Source organism: Mauremys mutica, chromosome 9, assembly GCF_020497125.1.
Source record: "Mauremys mutica isolate MM-2020 ecotype Southern chromosome 9, ASM2049712v1, whole genome shotgun sequence".
Taxonomy (NCBI): domain Eukaryota; kingdom Metazoa; phylum Chordata; order Testudines; family Geoemydidae; genus Mauremys; species Mauremys mutica.
Window position 1 is genome coordinate 92,501,826 of NC_059080.1, and position 17,948 is coordinate 92,519,773.

General features: G+C 38.5%; 1 protein-coding gene across 3 annotated transcripts in view; it reads left to right on the forward strand.

Moving 5' to 3' along the window:
- The window catches only part of NAALADL2 (N-acetylated alpha-linked acidic dipeptidase like 2), a 907,975-nt gene extending 890,632 nt beyond the window's left edge, over positions 1 to 17,343 (forward strand). For all 3 annotated transcript variants that reach the window (XM_045031272.1, XM_045031273.1, XM_045031270.1), the window contains one exon: positions 16,920 to 17,343. In XM_045031272.1, the coding sequence (XP_044887207.1) occupies positions 16,920 to 17,118 (199 nt within the window). In that variant the 3' untranslated portion in view covers positions 17,119 to 17,343. The remainder of the gene's footprint in view (positions 1 to 16,919) is intronic.
- Positions 17,344 to 17,948: the final 605 nt, after the last annotated feature.

Consider the following 17,948-nt stretch of genomic DNA (forward strand, 5'->3'; position numbering starts at 1 on the left):
ATTTATCTCCCATGCATTGGGAGTATTGTGCTTCAGTCTTTCCCCAAGCTCCCCTTGGGGTGATGCAAACTGGTACCATGCATTACTCATGGCTGGGCCTAATATTCAGCTGTTTTTGGAGAAATATATTTATCATAATGATAATGCTCTTACAAACTCTTGTTGTGGTTATAGTCTTTTCTCATTATAGCTAATCATGCCCTATCATGCTGTTTCTTAATACTTATAGGAGGCAATACTTTCAGCATAACCCATGCTCTAAATGTCTGATCCTTTTGCACCTCTCAGAGCGCAAGGTACTGAGCATAAATTTTTGATAAATGCTGTAATACAACACTATGATCCTTCATAGTGTGCCATATTGTTGTGGCAACACAAATGGATTCTATCTGCAAACCACAAATATGTGACTAAACACAGCGTGAAGTAGAATGTTCATGTCTTACTCTAACCATGATTTTGGCTTGTCTTGCAATTTTCTTCACATTTTAAAGAGAAATTGCCACTTAGTCAATGCTGAATATTAGATAAATCAACAGTGATTTAATTATGGTTGACTTTAAAAAAATCAGTTAAACAGAGAACATTAAAATCTTTTCAATACTTCTGCAGGAATTAGATACTCTCTGAAAATTTTGGATTATCCAGTAGTTTCTGTTGAGTTTCCCCAAATTATTCATTTTATCCTGAAATGTATAGTCTTTTGCAAAGTGTTTGCAGGAAAAGATGGGTGACATTTCCATGCTGTTAGATATTTTCATGCAGGGAAAAATATGAGCGGGGGGGAGAGGCCTAGTGATGATGTCACTTCCTCTCTTCTATATTTTCTTCCAGCTTGCTGAAAAGATCTTTGCTGTGACATCTGTTAGCCTGCCCCTATGCCATACGTACCTCATTTGAGAAGTCTACAAGATAATAGATTGTGTTCTTGATGGGTGTTGATGAGCCATTAATTGCTGTCTGGCTATTCCATTGCTGTACCTGAAAGGCTGGTTGTGGGTGTTCCCAACCTCACAACATATTTCAGTAACACACAGCAAGACTTGAAAACTTCACATCCAATGATAACACATACAATCCAACAGGATATTAATGTTCAACAGATCAAGACTTTCAAAATGATACCTCACAAGGCGTACTTTGTACAAAAATACCATAATTATATGACAATGGTGAATGTGGGGGTTCCAAGGTGCTGCTTTGAGGTAGTGTCACAGAGACATCTTAATTATCAGACCCATTTTTTCTCTGTTACAAAAGTGAAACTCTGTTGACTTTAGTGAGGTGGCAGGAATGCAGCATAGGCCTGTAGAATGAAAACGTTGTGCTTGATAATGTGTCCACAGATAAAGTATAGCTCAGTGGAAGAAGAATTTTTAAAGGAAAAAAATACTCCATAAAACCTTTAAGCAAGCTCTCGATCCCTGGTTTATATCTGCTCCTGCTTGAGTCCTACAGTGTAGATTGAACCCATAGACATCTGAGACAAAACTCCCATTGATTTCAGTGGTGTGGTTGAACCCTGAGTGCTTCACCAACATGTAATCCTATTAAGATCAATACTATCTTTTTTTCTAGTTTGCTTAGATTGACATTTGATAGCAGTGTGACTGAATGCAGTTTTGGATTACCTCTTTATGTGTAGCGGCTTTAGTTTCTTTTGTCATATTCAGACTTACTATAGCAGAGTAACATAAAGAATTCTCGGCTTTGAAAATAATTTTTAAAGGTATATTAAAATATGAGCCCAGCCCTTATTTTGTGTTAATCTGCATACCTCCATTGATATCAGTGGAATTACACTGATTTATACAAGATGAGGACCTGGCCTATAATTTTTATGCAAAGGCTCAGCTGTCCCCAGAGGAAAAGTGCCTTTTGTCACCATTGAGCATCAGCACTAGGACCATAGACAATTGCAATAGGAGCAAAGGGAGTGTTCCGTCCACGGGCCACTGGGGCACACATTGCCTTAGCAGTGGCCAGTGAAGATTTGGAGTCATGGCCCGGCCCCTACATTTGCACAGGAAGAAACAAGTTACTAAAGGCTGGTGTGCCTTGTGCAACACCCATGCTTGTAGGGTAGCCTGAGGCAAAGCTTCTTCTCAAGTGCCTCCTTTTGAACGTGGCTCTGCACTGTCTCCCAATACAGGGATATGCCTTGATGATATGATAAACTTAGATTAGCCTGACATTCTGTGTTTCCCATAAAAACACTTACCATCTTGTCTCTTTCTAGCATGACACTTTGCAGTGGTATTGTAGCTTGGCTGGCACCAGAACATGAGACACACACAAAGTGGGTGAGGTAATATCTTTTGTAATATCTAGGATCGCTTTGTGCACTGGATGAGGTTCACCTCAAATGCTCCAACAACAACTATGTGGATGAAACCAGAAAATCACTACACTCTTGAATGAACTCACACAGAAAAATGAAAGAAGACGAAAACATCATATTACCTGGAGGCAAACCCTTTTCACAAAGTGATCTCTTCATATCTGACCTCTGTCCCTATCCTCAAAGGAAACCTGCACAACAGCTTCAAAAGCCAAGCACAGGAACTTAAATTCATGACTGTTAGATACTGAAAATCATGGTCTCAAAAGAGAAACTGGTTTATGGCTCATGCCAACAAATTGTAACATACTAACCCTCCTTTGTCCTATGACTGCAGAGGTGTCAATTGCTTGTTATGGGATGTTGAAACCCCACACTGGAGAACAGTGATAATGAGCAGCTCTGGGCCCAGGCCACCGCACCACAAAGCCTGCACGTGCTAGAGGTGTAGCTTAAAAGGTGAAGCAGAGGGGCTCAAAAGGGGAAAAGCAGTGGAAGGGAACAAGCCTGAACACTGGGGAAATAACAGCTGAGGAGCCCTTGTTGCCTGAGACCTGATCACACCTACTTGACCAAGCCTGGAGAATCTGGTGATTGTTTGGGAAGGTCAGAAACGTCATTTTCAGTTCAGTTCTTTAATTTACCCTGCAGGGGGGAAAGAGGCGGCACTCGGGTGTAGGAAGTGTTTCAGGGAGGCAGTTGTTTAGCACCCCAAGGTACAGAATATAGCTGCCCACTATTGGGCCCTGGATCGAAGCCCAGTGGAGTGGGTGGGTCCAGGCTCCCCTACCAACACCTGAAGGTGGGACAATAATAGGAGTCCCCTTGGCAGAGAATTCAGCTGGGGAAAACTCTGAATACACAACGGTCCAGACGGAAGTCCCAGAGATAGGGAGAAAGTCCTGAAGCCCTCCTGGGCACCAAAAGATGTCTTCATTATTGGACTTTCCTCTATGTTTACTCTGAAAGGGGTGGACTAGAATGTGTGACCCGGATGAACAGCTGAGCCCAAAAGAAGTGACCGAACCCACATGATGGTATTGTAGAAGAAAGGAGGACCACCAACCACAGCCCTGCCTGACCACTAGGTGGCATTGCCAGTGAAGGTCATCTTCCACAATTGCCCATTTCATTTTACGTGGATTCTTGCAACATGTTAACCCCTTAGGCTTAACAGTCTGTCTGACCTTGTATTTAGTTGTGACACTCTGATTACCTTTTCCAGAACTGAAGAAGAGCTCTGTGATACCTGAAAGCTTCTCTTCCACAAACAGAAGTTGGTCCAATAAAAGATATTACCTCATCCACCTTGTCTGTTGTATTATTCTAGCATATTCAGCAAAGGTTTGCTTGTATATTCTTATCCGCTCTGCGCTTCTGGATTTGATTTGTTTTATTAAGTATGGTAAGCTAAATAGAGAATTAATTTAGCTGTAAGAACATGTTTGATCTTTAGACAAATATAGCTACAATTATGGTAACAGCAGAGTGCATACTATTATTGTATCTCCCTTTGACAGATTCAGATTTCAATGTCAAGTGGTTGACAATGGGATCTCATTGTAATTTGCAATGTATTAATGTAGATTATCATTAGTACATGGCTGAATATTGGAAGAAAAATGGGAAGAAACTAACTTTTATAAGTAGCTTTTAAATTGGAGTGGAACAGTGGGGGTGAACTGCAGCGGATCTGCCATGTTTTCTTTCTGAAGCTAAAAGGGACTTCCTGTGCTTTAAGTGCAAGTTTTGTGGCAGTGCTGGAGGAGAAGATTCTTGGATTGGAAGAAAAAGTAGAGACACTCCTGAGGAGCAGAGAAGCTGAGGAATTCCTGGGCATCCAGGCTGAGAAATCACCAGTATCTCTGGTTCAAAGAAGAAAGGAGCTCGAGAAAGAGGAATTCAGAGAGGAGACCTAGCAGTTTGTAACTGCTAAAGGCAAGAGGTTATGGTGGCATTCTCCCTGGCTGGAGATAGATGAGGAGGGGCAGGCTTTGGCCACCAGAGAGAAGAGGACCAGGGGGAATTCCACACAGCTAGAAGTTTCCAGTCAATAACAGGTCCTCTATGTGTAAACTGTGGAAGATACCTACCAAGTTTCAGCTGGTCAAAGGGAATGGAGATATATAGGGGACACATCTGTGAATGGCAGCTCAGCCTGACCTGTAAGAAAATCACGCTTCTCCACAAACGATTCTCCAAATGTCCAAGGAAGACAGATGATCCTTTTTGGGGATTCAGTACTCAGTAGAATCAAAACAACATTCTGCAAGGGATAGATGGACAACAGGGAAATGTGCTGCCTTCCTGGAGCCAAGACATGAGATGTCACTCTGATTGAATAGGCTTTTGAAATCAACAGGAAAGGCTCCGTTGGTGATGATTCATATTAGCACTAATGACACTGCATGCCAGATATCTCCCAGATAGTAGATTACTTCAGGAACTCTGAAGAGTGCTGAGGAAGAAGTATGTCCAAGCGATCTCCTCTGAGATCCTTCCTGTCCCACAAGTAAAGGAAGACAGAAGGCAGAGGATTCTGGATGTGCAGCACTGGCTAGGTAAGTGATGTAGGGTGGAAGGTTTGGGTTTTGTGAAACACTGGTCCACCTTCTATGGGGAGAGAGGGCTGTGTAGGTTGAATGGCTTCCATCTTCATAGAAGGGGGGCTAATTGTCTTGGGGGCAGGCTGGCTAGAGTAGGCAGGAGGATGATACACTAATAACAAAACGGGAGGTTAAAAGAGGGAAGATATGAGTACACCATTAGCATAAAATAGAGCTGTGGAGAACAAAATTAATCAAGGAACCAAAGGACACAAAGAGAAGAAATTCTTTAATTGCCTATACACTAATGCTAGGAGCCTGGGTAACAAACAAGAAATTGGAAATGCTCATTTATGAGCATAAATTTCATCTAGTTGGCATTACTTAACCTATTCAAGAAGGATCAAGTGGGCAAAATGGGAAGAGGATTAGCACTCTATGCCAAAAATGGCATTACCTGTTTCCGAGTCACGGATAACTCATAAGAAAATGATTGCGAATGCTTATGGTTCAATGACCTAACAGATAATGCACAAGATGGGCTATTAGTTGCTGTCCACTACAGACCACCAAATCGCACTGGGGAACAAGATGACCAGTTCTTTATGCACCTATCTATAGTGTGAAGGAAAACAGCTGTGTGATCATGGGAAAATTCAATCTAAGTGACAAATGCTTGAGTTCTCATGCTGCCAATACTAAAACATGCTTGGAATTACTAAGCATTATAGATGACAATTTCCTAACTCAAAAAGTGTTGCATCCCAACATGGGGGACTCCTATATTAGACTATGTCTTGACAGATAAAGAGCAATGAGGAACTGATTATAGAACTAAAAATTAGTTATAGAACTAAAAATTTATTATATAAAAATAACGAACTTATCCTTCCACTGAAAAATACAATACAATGTACCTTTATTTTGTCTCCAAGCTATATCCAAGTATGCAAGACAAGCATAGCAGTACATGACATAGAGAACAGAAACCAGTGGTGCTGAGACATTAGGGAAATAGGGAACTCTGTAAGAAAGGTTGCCATGAGATTTGCATTTAAGGTAACTTAGGTAACCATGCTCATGACTTGATCACATTTAAATGTGAAAACAGATTAAAGTCTAGACCAGAGATATATATAATTGCTGCTTTAAAAGGGCCAGTTGCACAAAACTAAAAACAATTATGAGCCAGATTTGCTGGGAGGAAGAATTTCATTAGAAACATGTGAATGATAATTGGGAGTTATTTAGGAAAACTTTACTGGATGTCCAAAAAGACACAATCCCACAGTTGAGGAAGAAGCTCATATTGGATAACAACTGACCTGGTTTAAAGGGGAGATGAAGGCAGCTATAAAAATTAGTATGAAACAAATGGAAGAAAGGGGAAGTTGATAGTAACGAATATAAATCAGAAGCTAGAAATTTTAGAAGATTGATAAGGGAAGCAAAGGGACACAAGTACAAATCTATGGCCAGCAAAGTTAAGGACAATAAGAAATAAGTATATTGGAAACAAAAAGAATCTTAATAGTATTGGTCCATTACTAGTTGAAAATTCTCACTACTAGTAGAATTCTCACTACTAATCCAGAAAAGGTAGAAGTGTTCAGTGGAAGAGCTGGAAATAGAACCCAGGACACCTGACTCCCAGGGTGTACTACTCTTAACTACTGGATGCTGCCTTCTACTTTTTGAATTAGAATTTTTTCCCCACTGCGAATCACCATTTGTCTGACCTATGTTCTAAATTCCTGCAGTAGCTGCTGAACATAAGGTGGGCACCATTCAGAAAACATTCAGAGCTCACCCCCACTCAGTTTCTTCAACTGGTAGCACAACAATTTTGAATCAATATCCCAGGCTGAGACATCCTTGTAACAAAAAAAAGTCTTCATATTGTTCAACGTGAACATATGCTGCTCTCATGTGCAATGTAATAGCATAACATAAATCTACCAATGAGGAACATACTCAGATTTATTGCTACTGGTGGAGGTAGTTAGAGTTATATTTTAAATATCATTCAACAAATAACAGAAAGCATATTTGACACCATTGACCCACATGTTCCCAGCAAATAGCATATTTTAAGATACAGTTGTTAGTTTTAATTTTTAAACAATATGCCTTAATCGCTCTCAAAAGTACAAATTCACAGTCCAAGCACCTATGGAAAAATCCTATAGAATTTTTAAAGCAACCTATACATTTCTGTAGGAGGTATATCACTTTCTATTCAGTTCTAGAAGATGGTTTTAAAATTCTTTTGAAAAGATCTGATACTTTGTATGGGTTTTTACACTCATTTCTAGGGAAACCTATTTAATTAATTTCTATAAAACCCTACAGGGAATCATGCCTTATACATTACACAGGACTGTTCTTTAACAGTGAAAACATCCATTTGTGACTCCTGAAGACCATTTGCCTTCCTGATACTTCCCTTTACGCTCTGATTCTGCTGTACTGGACCTGGACCTGAATCTGCACTCCTGAAGTCAGTGGGCCTCATTCTGATTTCCTTTACCTCACAGCAAATCAGGAACAACCTCACTGAGTTCAATGGAAAAAGCATGGGAGTGAGATCAAAATCTGGTGATACAGGAGTTACTTTGATAAGAGCAGAACTGAATTTTAAAGAACAAATTGGAGTATTGTATAAAAATGTAGGTGTTTTTTCTATACCAGGTGTGCACCAATCTGTGTCTCACCTGATATTCATGGCTTGCTGTGAGGATTAGTTATCTGTAATTAAATTCCCATTTTTTAAATTTAATGTTACTCCCTTTATGAAAGTTTAAAAATGCTGCAGCTCTCAGAAAAGTTGTTGGCATTTCAATATTTATGGAAAAACAGTACAATTGTAGATCCCAATACAGCATTTTGTTTCATGTTGGTGGACCCCTATCCCTGCATAGAACTCCAGTGAAGTCCTTCTGTGCAGTACAAGGTGCAGAATTTGGGATACAGGTGCTAATACAATTCACTGAATGTCCATCAGGGAGAACATTTCCTGCCAGCTGATGCCAGGCTGGCTTGAAGAGGTACATCTTACTGGGCCCATAACTGAATCAGTGATTAACTGTCAGGAAATACTGGAGGCCATTTTTGCTGTTATAAACCATGAAAATATAAAAATGTCAAAGAAAAAAGCAATTACTATTTTATGTGCTGAAAGTTAAACTGTGTGGCTGCATGTTGTTATGGATACAGTCTTCTGTTTGAAATCTTTTCTAAGGACTTACAGATCAGTGTCTTATTAACAGAAAATCAAGATTTACATTCTGTTAGTTTTATGATGGTAATTGTGCTAGCTTTGTCTATGCACAAGGCTAGAATGATTTGTTATATACTTTAAAACATGTGAATGCTGGTATTTTGTCATGAACAATTAAAGAAAGAATCATATGTCCAGCTTCCTTTTCTTTAATAAATGTAAGTAAAGCTGGCCAAACTTTTTTGGTCAAATAATAAAATTCACCCAAAAATGAAGTTTTAGAATGACTGAAACCATTCATGAATTGAATTGAATTAGGCAAATAAGTCATCCAAAAAAAAAAAAAGGAAACAGATTTTTTTTTCCTTCAAAAAAGCTGAACTGGTTCATTTTGACATTGCCTAAATGAATCATTTTGACATTTCATTTCAAAAGGTTTTTCAATGAAATGTCAGTTCAAATTGACCTGAACAAAATCGGTTGGGAGAGTTAGTTTCAGTAAGAATAACCAGAAAAATTCAGTTTCTATTCAAAATAAATGATTTTTTCTGGATATTCTGGTTTGGCCACCAAATTGAAAAAGTCAGTTAATTGCTCAGCTGTAGCCTGAAGCCTGAGGATTGTCCAAATCCTCAACTCTGCTCTCTCTTTGACTAGGTTTACACCAGTGAAACACCACTGACATCAGTGTAGCGCTGGTGTTCATAAATGGAGAATTTGGCCTTGCAAGTCAGATTCTGCCCTCATTTACATTCTTGCAATCCACTTAGTAGAAGTTTGTGAGTGAAATCTGACCCTACAACTTTTTATAATGGGGATAATGATATTTACCTCCTTTGTAAAGCATGTTGAGATCTGTTCATGGAAAGCACTATGTAAGAGAGAGGTATTATTATTTATGCATAGAAGTGCTCATTAGTTATACTTGAATACAGTGTGGCTTTCCAGAGAGTATGGAGTATAGAATATGTGATTAGTTTGTAAATGGAAACATTTCATCCACTAAGAATGCAATATGCAAATGAATTGGAGAACAGGAGAAGAGGAGACAGGGAGGAAGTAAGAACGTGGGGCAGGGCCTCTTACCTTTTAATCAGCCTTGAAAATATTTCATGACAGTTTACCAGCCCAGGAATAAAATCTTACTCGTCCATCTTGATGATGATGATGAGAAAGCTAATGATATTTTTACTGATCAGCAAAAATTATACACCATGGAGCAGAATTTTGCAATACGTTGCTCTTTTGTCATCATCATACCATTCGACAATACCATAGTCAGACCACTTCAGAATAAACTATTTGTAGGGCGAAAGGAAGGAAAGAAGAAAGAAGAGGAAAAGGATTGAGGTAGGAAAGATAAGTGGGTAGTAGAAAAAGAAGAGGGGGAACCTTCGTCTCCACCAACCTTAAAAAGTTTTCATAGGTACAAACTAGTATAACACATTTTTAAAATCTCCTGCAAATCTAGTGGTAGTGAATATATAGTGCTCTAGATCCTGTAATAAATCCAGACGCTGTGAATCTAAAAATCTCAGCATGGGAATATTTATTGTAATAATTTATTTGTTTACATAACACAGCAATGCATTAGGTGTTTTACAAAAATGAAAGTGGACAAGCTCCCTGCCTTTAAGGAAGGTGTATTCAGAACTGAAAATTTTCATGACGATGAGAGGGGAAATAAAAAAGAATGTCAGAAATCACTTGTTGTTGTTGTTGTTTGTTTTTCCAGACAATAATTACAAATCATTCAGAGATACATAAAATGAATTTGTGAGAGTATTGAAACAGCTCTAGTCACAGCACATTTGATTATAAGTAGAACAGACGGAGATACCCACTGCACTTTACCATAAGAGATTTTAGTGTGATCCCATTGAGACAATGTGAACTCAACTCATCTGGGACTTTTTGCTTGCTGTCACATTCCAATGATTTAGTAATTACTTTTGGTCTGCAAAATCCAAACCTGAACCCTTAGGATAGTAGATATATGTGAATGGCACAATAATTCACCTCATGTGTTTGTATGTTACTTATGTACATGCTTGTCTCCCAAATAAAATAATCTCTTTCAATGACAAGGTAAATACAGTAATCTACTTTTAACAGTCTCATTGCTTCAGTATAACTTCTAAAATAGTTTTGGGGTATATATTGGTCCCTATATTATACACAGTATCGTATACACAGCTTAAGTATCAGAGGGGTAGCCATGTCCGTCTGGATCTGTAAAAAGCAACAGAGAGTTCTGTGGCACCTTATAGACTAACAGATATATTGGAGCATAAGCTTTCGTAGGTGAATACCCACTTCATCATGCGTCTGACAAAGTGGGTATTCACCCACAAAAGCTTATGCTCCAATACATCTGTTAGCAGGGCCGGCTCCAGGGGTTTGGCCACCCCAAGCAGCCAAAAAAAAAAAAAAAAAGCCGTGATCGCAATTGCGATCTGCGGCAATTGAGCGGGAGGTCCTTTGCTCCGAGCAGGAGTGAGGGACCCTCCGCCGAATTGCCACCGAATCCCTGAAAGTGCCGCCCCACTCCCGAGTTGCTGCCCCAAGCACCTGCTTGATAAGCTGGTGCCTGGAGCCGGCCCTGTCTGTTAGTCAATAACAGGGGTCGGCAACCTTTCAGAAGTGGTGTGCCGAGTCTTCATTTATTCACTCTAATTTAAGGTTTTGCGTGCCAGTAATACATTTTAATGGTTTTAGAAGATCTCTTTCTATAAGTCTATAATATATAACTAAACTATTGTTGTATGTAAAGTAAATAAGGCTTTTAAAATGTTTAAGAAGCTTCATTTAAAATTAAATTAAAATGCAGAGTGCCCCGGACCAATGGCCAGGGCCGGGGCAGTGTGAGTGCCACTGCAAATCAGCTTGCATGCCGCCTTCGGCACACGTGCCATAGGTTGCAGACCGCTGGTCTATAAGGTGCCACAGGACTCTTTGTTGCTTTATACACAGCTTAGTCTGTTTTGAAAGACATGACTTATTATCAAGTGTGATTTATCACTGAGAAGTTTCCTGGCATGAGGTATAATGTAAGGAGTGGCATTCCATGCCCAGTTATGATAATGAAAATCAACATTAGAATACAAAGTCATTACTTCCATCAGCAACAGGCATGCTTGCAGACATGGAAATGACTCATTGTACGGACTATAGATTCCTTTCTTTTAAAATTCATTGTATATGCCCCTTTGCCTTAGTTTATGAAGACTGATTTGTCAGTTATATGAAGATGCTTTATCTCTTTCAGTAGTACTGTCTGGAGTTATTAATTAGGTGTCCTAGTTTGGTGCTGTACTTTTCAGGTCACTGTGATGTGTCATTGAAACAGACCCATTAAGATGAGTGATGTGTGTTGTAATTTCATTAGTGTCATCAATAATGTATTACACTTTCCTTTTAGTAGTCTCTCTGTTTTGTGTGAGTCAGGCTGACTATATGAATTATATTTTTAAGATCAAAATAATTAAAGATGAAGGAAGATATTTAAACGATTAGGCAAGAGGGTGGAATTAATGTTGTTTTAAAAGTGTAGGCTACAAAAACGATTTCAGTTACAGAATGTTTTAGTAATTGAATTACATAGAGTAAATGTAGGTGTTTTGGGTATGGGTCTATGTATAGCAATTGTATATCAATATTAATGCATGCAAGTGAAATGGCGAGGTATTTTTCAAAACAGTTTTAATTTTTAATTAAAACACTCTTTACTGACTGGAAAATACATGAAAATACAAAAACTGAGTAACATTATAGCCATTTTTTCATTTGATGAAACTTGGAGATACAAAAATGAAATACTATTCGCTGACTCTTTGTAAGGATTCATAAAGAGAATTCGTTATATGCAGCCAAAAAAAAAAGTGGTATGGCTTGTAATGCAGAGATAAGTAATTGGAAAATATAAGATCCTGGTGACAATCCATAGAAGAATTTTTTTAAAAGATACTTCTAATGTTGCTTGTTATGCTTTTAAAGTATTGTCATACATCACAAAAAGCTTCCACCATACTGTGCAATAGATCAACTGTTCCTAAATTATATTAGTCGTACAGAAGTTAAGATCATCTTTAACATGATGATGAAAGCTCTCCTGTCTCTTACATTCACCAGACAACTAAATATCCCCCATTATATGTTGATTTGTACTCTGGTCAGTTAAGAGTATTCATCTTAAATATAGGGCTGTAAAGCGATTAAAAATTAATCGTGATTAATCGCACAGTTAAACAATAATAGAATACCATTTATTTAAATATTTTTGATGTTTTCTACATTTTCAAATATATTGATTTCAATTACAACACAGAATACAAAGTGTACATTGCTCACTTTATATTTATTTTTTATTACAAATAGTTGCACTGTAAAAAAAGAGAGTATATTTCAATTCACCTAATATAAATACTGTAGTGCAATCTCTTTATCATGAAAGTTGAACTTACAAATGTAGAATTAGGAACAAAAAATAACTGTATTAAAAAATAAAACAATGTAAAACTTTAGAACATACAAGTCCACTCAGTCCTACTTCTGCCAATTGCTCAGACAAACAAGTTTGGTTACAATTTGCAGGAGATAATGCTGCACACATCTTGTTTACAGTGCACCTAAAGTGAGAACAGGTGTTTGCATGGCATTGTTGTAGCTTGCATCACAAGATATTTATGTGCCAAAAGCACTAAAGATTCATATATCCCTTCATGCTTCAACAACCATTCCAGAAGACATGCGTCCATGCTGATGATGGATTCTGCTTAATAACAATCCAAAGCAGAGCAGACCGACACATGTTCGTTTTCATTCTCTGAGTCAGATGCCACCAGCAGAAGGTTGATTTTATTTTTTGGTGGTTCGGATTCTGTAGTTTCCGCATCGGAGGTTTGCTCCTTTAAGACATCTGAAAGCATACTCCACACCTCATCCCTCTCAGATTTTGGAAGGTACTTCAGATTCTTAAATCTTGGGTCGAGTGCTGTATCTATACTTAGAAATCTCACATTGGTACTTTCTTTGCATTTTGTCAAATCTGCTGTGAAAGTGTTCTTAAAATGAACATGTGCTGGGTCATCATCCGAGAGTGCTATAACATGAAATTATTGGCAGAATATGGGTAAAACAGAATAGGAGACATACAAGTCTCCCCCAAGGAGTTCAATCACAAATTTAATTAATGCATTATTTTTTTAACAAGCATCATCAGCATGGAACCATGTCCTCTGGATTTGTGGATGAAGCATGAAGGGCCATATGAATGTTTAGCATATCTGGCACGTAATTACTTTGCAATGCTGCCACAAAAGTGCCATGCGAATGCCTGGTCTCACTTTCAGGTGACATTGTAAATAAGAAGCAGTCAGCAATATCTCCCGTAAATGTAAACAAACTTGTTTGTCTTAGTAATTGGCTGAACAAGAAGTAGGACTGAGTGGACTTGTAGGCTCTAAAGTTTTGCATTGTTTTGTTTATGAATGCAGTTATGTAACAAAAAAAAATCTACATTTGTAAGTTACACTTTTACGATAAAGAGGTTGCACTACAGTACTTGTATGAGGTGAATTGAAAAATACTGTTTCTTTTGTTTATAATTTTTATAGTGGAAATATTTGTAATAAAAAATAATAATATAAAGTGAGCACTGTACACTTTGTATTCTGTGTTGTAATAGAAATCAATATATTTGAAAATGTAGAAAAATGTCAAAATCTGTAATTAATTTCAATTGGTATTTTATTAACAGTGTGATTAATCGCAATTAATTTTTTTAATCACAGTTAATTTTTTGAATTAATCACGTGAGTTAACTGTGATTAATCAACAGCCCTACTTAAATAATAGCCTGTAACCAACCTGCCATTGGAATGACTGCAGCAGAGTGAAAATGTGTTACGATCCTAGTAGATGTTCATAAAGATAAACAATCTGGTTTATTCATGTGGCTTGTTTACGGTAAATTTTAATACTCAAGGTGGATGTGGTAAAGATAGGTCCCTATACACCTCTAAAATGCACTTTCTAATTGACCTCAAAATCTTGCCATCTGTAGGTTGCCATCCCTTCTCTATGGGTCAGATCTGTGGCTGATGTAAATGGTCATAGCTCCATTGATTTCAGTTGACATATAAAGATTTACACAAGTTGAAGATCTGGCCCTATAGCTTTATCTAGGTACCTAAATGCAGACTACAGTGCCAAAGCGTTTAGGTACTTAGGATGAACTTCTGGCTCTATCAAAGTCAATGAGAACTCCCATTGACTTCAACAGTTTAAAATGTATCCCTTAATGCCATGGTATGTTTCATTGCTTGGCATAATTTAGCCTTTTTAAAAAATAAAATAAAAAGCCATTGTTGAAATAATTTTAAATTATCAGTGTTATTTTCCTCTATTTCATGTAAGGGATGCTTTAGTGGAGAGAGAGCATACAGTGAGCTGCTTCTTCCCACCTCGCCCCGGTGCCAGACAGGACTGCAATATACCTGTCAAGAAGGAAGGTGTCTGGCTTCTGTGCTGGCCACTGCCCACAAGATTGTGTGGCTTGATGGTTTGAGAGTCTGACCAGGCATCCAGTCTCCCCAGCATGTCTGCTGTAGTATGTCATGAACACTACATGAGGGGGGCATGCACATATCCTCTGAAAGAACTCGATCCTACTCCCTTTGAAGTCAATGTGGAAGCCTGGACTTCAGAGCAAGTAGGATCCAGCCCTCAAGGAGCAGTATTGTTTCTAAATAACTCATTCACCCGTAACTTCCCTGAGGGCATGACTGCTCTGGGATCCAGTGCAAGGCTGGCAGTGCTCCCTCAACTCACCTTAAAAAAAGCCTCTCTGGCTATCACCATGCACCTATGTCACTCATTATACTACACAGAAGGTCTGTGACTACAGGCAGCATAATCCAGTCACCTTTGAATTTATGGTACATCATGTTCACATGTAACAGAATCATGTTAAACAGATCTTTGAAGTGGGCACTGCCCTGTTTTACTCATGCAGTTCCCCCCCCCCACACACACACATGTTGATAACGATTTATTTTTTTGGTGTAGCGCTCAAAATATGTTAGGTACTATCCTGTTGGAGGATACAAAGATGATCATTCCTACAGCACTATTCTAATTATTGTTTGGGTGTTGAATACTCCCTGTAAGAGCAAATGAATTAGAAATAGGTAAGGCTAGTAAGAAATACATTTGTAAAGATCTGAGCTGTTTCATATACTTGGAAAATGTCACACTTTATTCATAGCATTTTGTTACACACTGCTATACACAAAACACTACTGAGCATAAGTGGCTGTTCTGAGTTGCCATTTATCCTGCCACTTCATTACCACTCCCTCTTGTAGACTGGTAATTAGAAGAATCTGATAGTAATCTGCAACAGATACTCTTTTGTAGTCTTCTATCTTCCAGGTGAATATCCCTGGCAGTTTTATTACTAATTTGGAGTTGCCACTGGGCCTATCTTGTAATTAAGTTACTAATGTAGTGTCTTGGCTGTCCTGCTTTCTTTGATACTGTTTTCGTGTTCGTGCTATGGAATTTCTTCCTCCCTGTGTTTTTCTGGATAAAGTCCTACACAGAATCACTTATGGCCTTTTTAACTGAAACTTCACACACTTTGGTTTGCAATCAAAGGTGCCCCTAGGGTAGAGTTTTATGATATTTACATGATTATTTAATTGGTATAATGATTACTGCATTTAGATTACTGCTTTAAAAGACCTACAGAAGTCTCATGAAAACCATTGAATAGCTTTAATTTCAATCCTGCAACACCTTACACGACAAAGTTCCCAAAGAATCTGGCAGTAGGTTTTCCTGCAATAGCAACTTCAGGATTGGGTCCTGTATGAATAATTCTGCTTGTATCTTATGTTGTCTGTATTTATTTTTGGTTATTTTTTGTTAATTCGTAAGGATGTTGCCTGAAAACACAATTTTTTGTTTTGTAAGAGTTTTGCTATTTCTTAGTGCAGGAATCAGCAGCCTTTGGCACGCGGTCCATCAGGGAACTCCACTGGCGGGCCGTGATGGTTTGTTTACCTGGACCGTCTGCAGGTTCGGCCGTTCCAGGCCAGAGGGAGCTGCAGGAAGCGGCAGCCAGCACATTCCTCGTCCCATGCTGCTTCCCGCAGAGGTTCCCACTTCCCGCATGCCAAAGGTTGCTGATCCCTGCTTTAGTGTATTCTCTGACTTTAGTCTGCAATATTAAAGACGGTTGCACTGGTGATGATGTCACAGAGGACTATGGGTGAAATAATGTTCCTGCTGAAGTTAGTGAGAGTTTTGCATTGTCTTCAGTCTGACCAGGATTTCTCCCTAAATTACATTAAAGTGGGAAATAAGCAACAGGAGCAGAGAGGAAAGAAAATGTTTCTTTCATATATAGGCTCCCCAGTAATAACTTAAATCTTTTAAAAGGGGGAATAAACGCAATCCCGCTGAGAACATGAGATACTTCAAGAGGGGTATTGTGGGCCTAAGTGTGTGAGTTCAATTAAATCCTGAATGACTGAGTGGGCAGGGAAGAGTCTGGGTGTTCTTGCATAGGCTTTGTAAATGTTTTTAGTGTACATGCACCTAGAGCGATGGACAGGTGCACGTTCGAAAACCAGAATAAATATGTACACATCTTTTCAGTGTGCTGCAGGCTAGGTTTGCTATAGATAATATGTATCATTTGTAAAGCGTAGCTGGTACTTTGAGGGATCCTTGATGATTTGTGATGAAGTAATTGTTTTCATCTGTTTGAGTAAAGCGTTTACCATTTTCCATTGTTCTCTTTTAGAAACATTCTTTACAGGCTGGATGAAAAGATGAGCCAATTTTCAGTACTACTAGAGGCACTGGAGCACTGCAAGCTACATCAGTCAAATGAGACCCTTCAAGCAGCCTTGTCAAAGGTGCTGAACAGCATCAATTCAGCTCAGGTTTACTTCAAAGCAGGACTTGATGTGTTTGAGACTGCCTTTGCTGGAAAGAAATGAGAAAACTCTCAGCATTCTAAGAAGTTTGTTTACAATTCACTAAGCAAAAGTTCAAGTCGGATCAGAATGTCTTTGAGATTAAAAGTTTTTTCAACTTTTTTTTTCAATCGGTGTTTAAAGGTACTACAGTGTGTGTTCTAATAACTATAAAACAGTCTTTTGCACTGTTCATGGTAAATCCCAGATGTCTCTTTGAGAATGTGTAAAAACATACTCAGAGGAGAATAACACTCAAGATTTGATTTTTTAGAAGGAAATCTGTATTTTTATATGTAAAATATATTTTTATGACTAAGGGCTCAATCTTGCAAAGTGCTGAACACTTGCTGCAAAATGCTAAGGGCCTGATTTTCAGAGGTGAGGAACACCCACTGTTGTAAGTATCTCAGAGCTGTGAATGCTCAGCACCTCAGCAAATCATGACTGCAGTACCCTAAAATTCATTGTTTCACCCTTAAGTCCTCCAATACCCAGATTTGCTACACCTCCACTACAAACTCATCTTTGTTCTTTCCCCTTTTTGTCTGGGGAGAGGAAGTTGAAGGATGTGGGTTCATTCTATTGGTGTTCAGGGCATGCAGGACTAAGGAGGAGGCACTCGATACCTTGCAGGTAGAGTCCAACATTCTGAGACCATCCTTACTCCTATGGATGATGCATATAGTCTGAATGTTGCTTAGGTTCTGGGAGAGTTAAGAACCTTTGATTATCCTGTTTCTGCACCAGAAAAGGAGAATTTTAATTGCAATGAAAAGCGTTTGGGGGTTTTGTTTTGTTTTTAACAATTCAGATGATTTAGAAAGATTTGAATTGCTCGACGGAGTTGACCA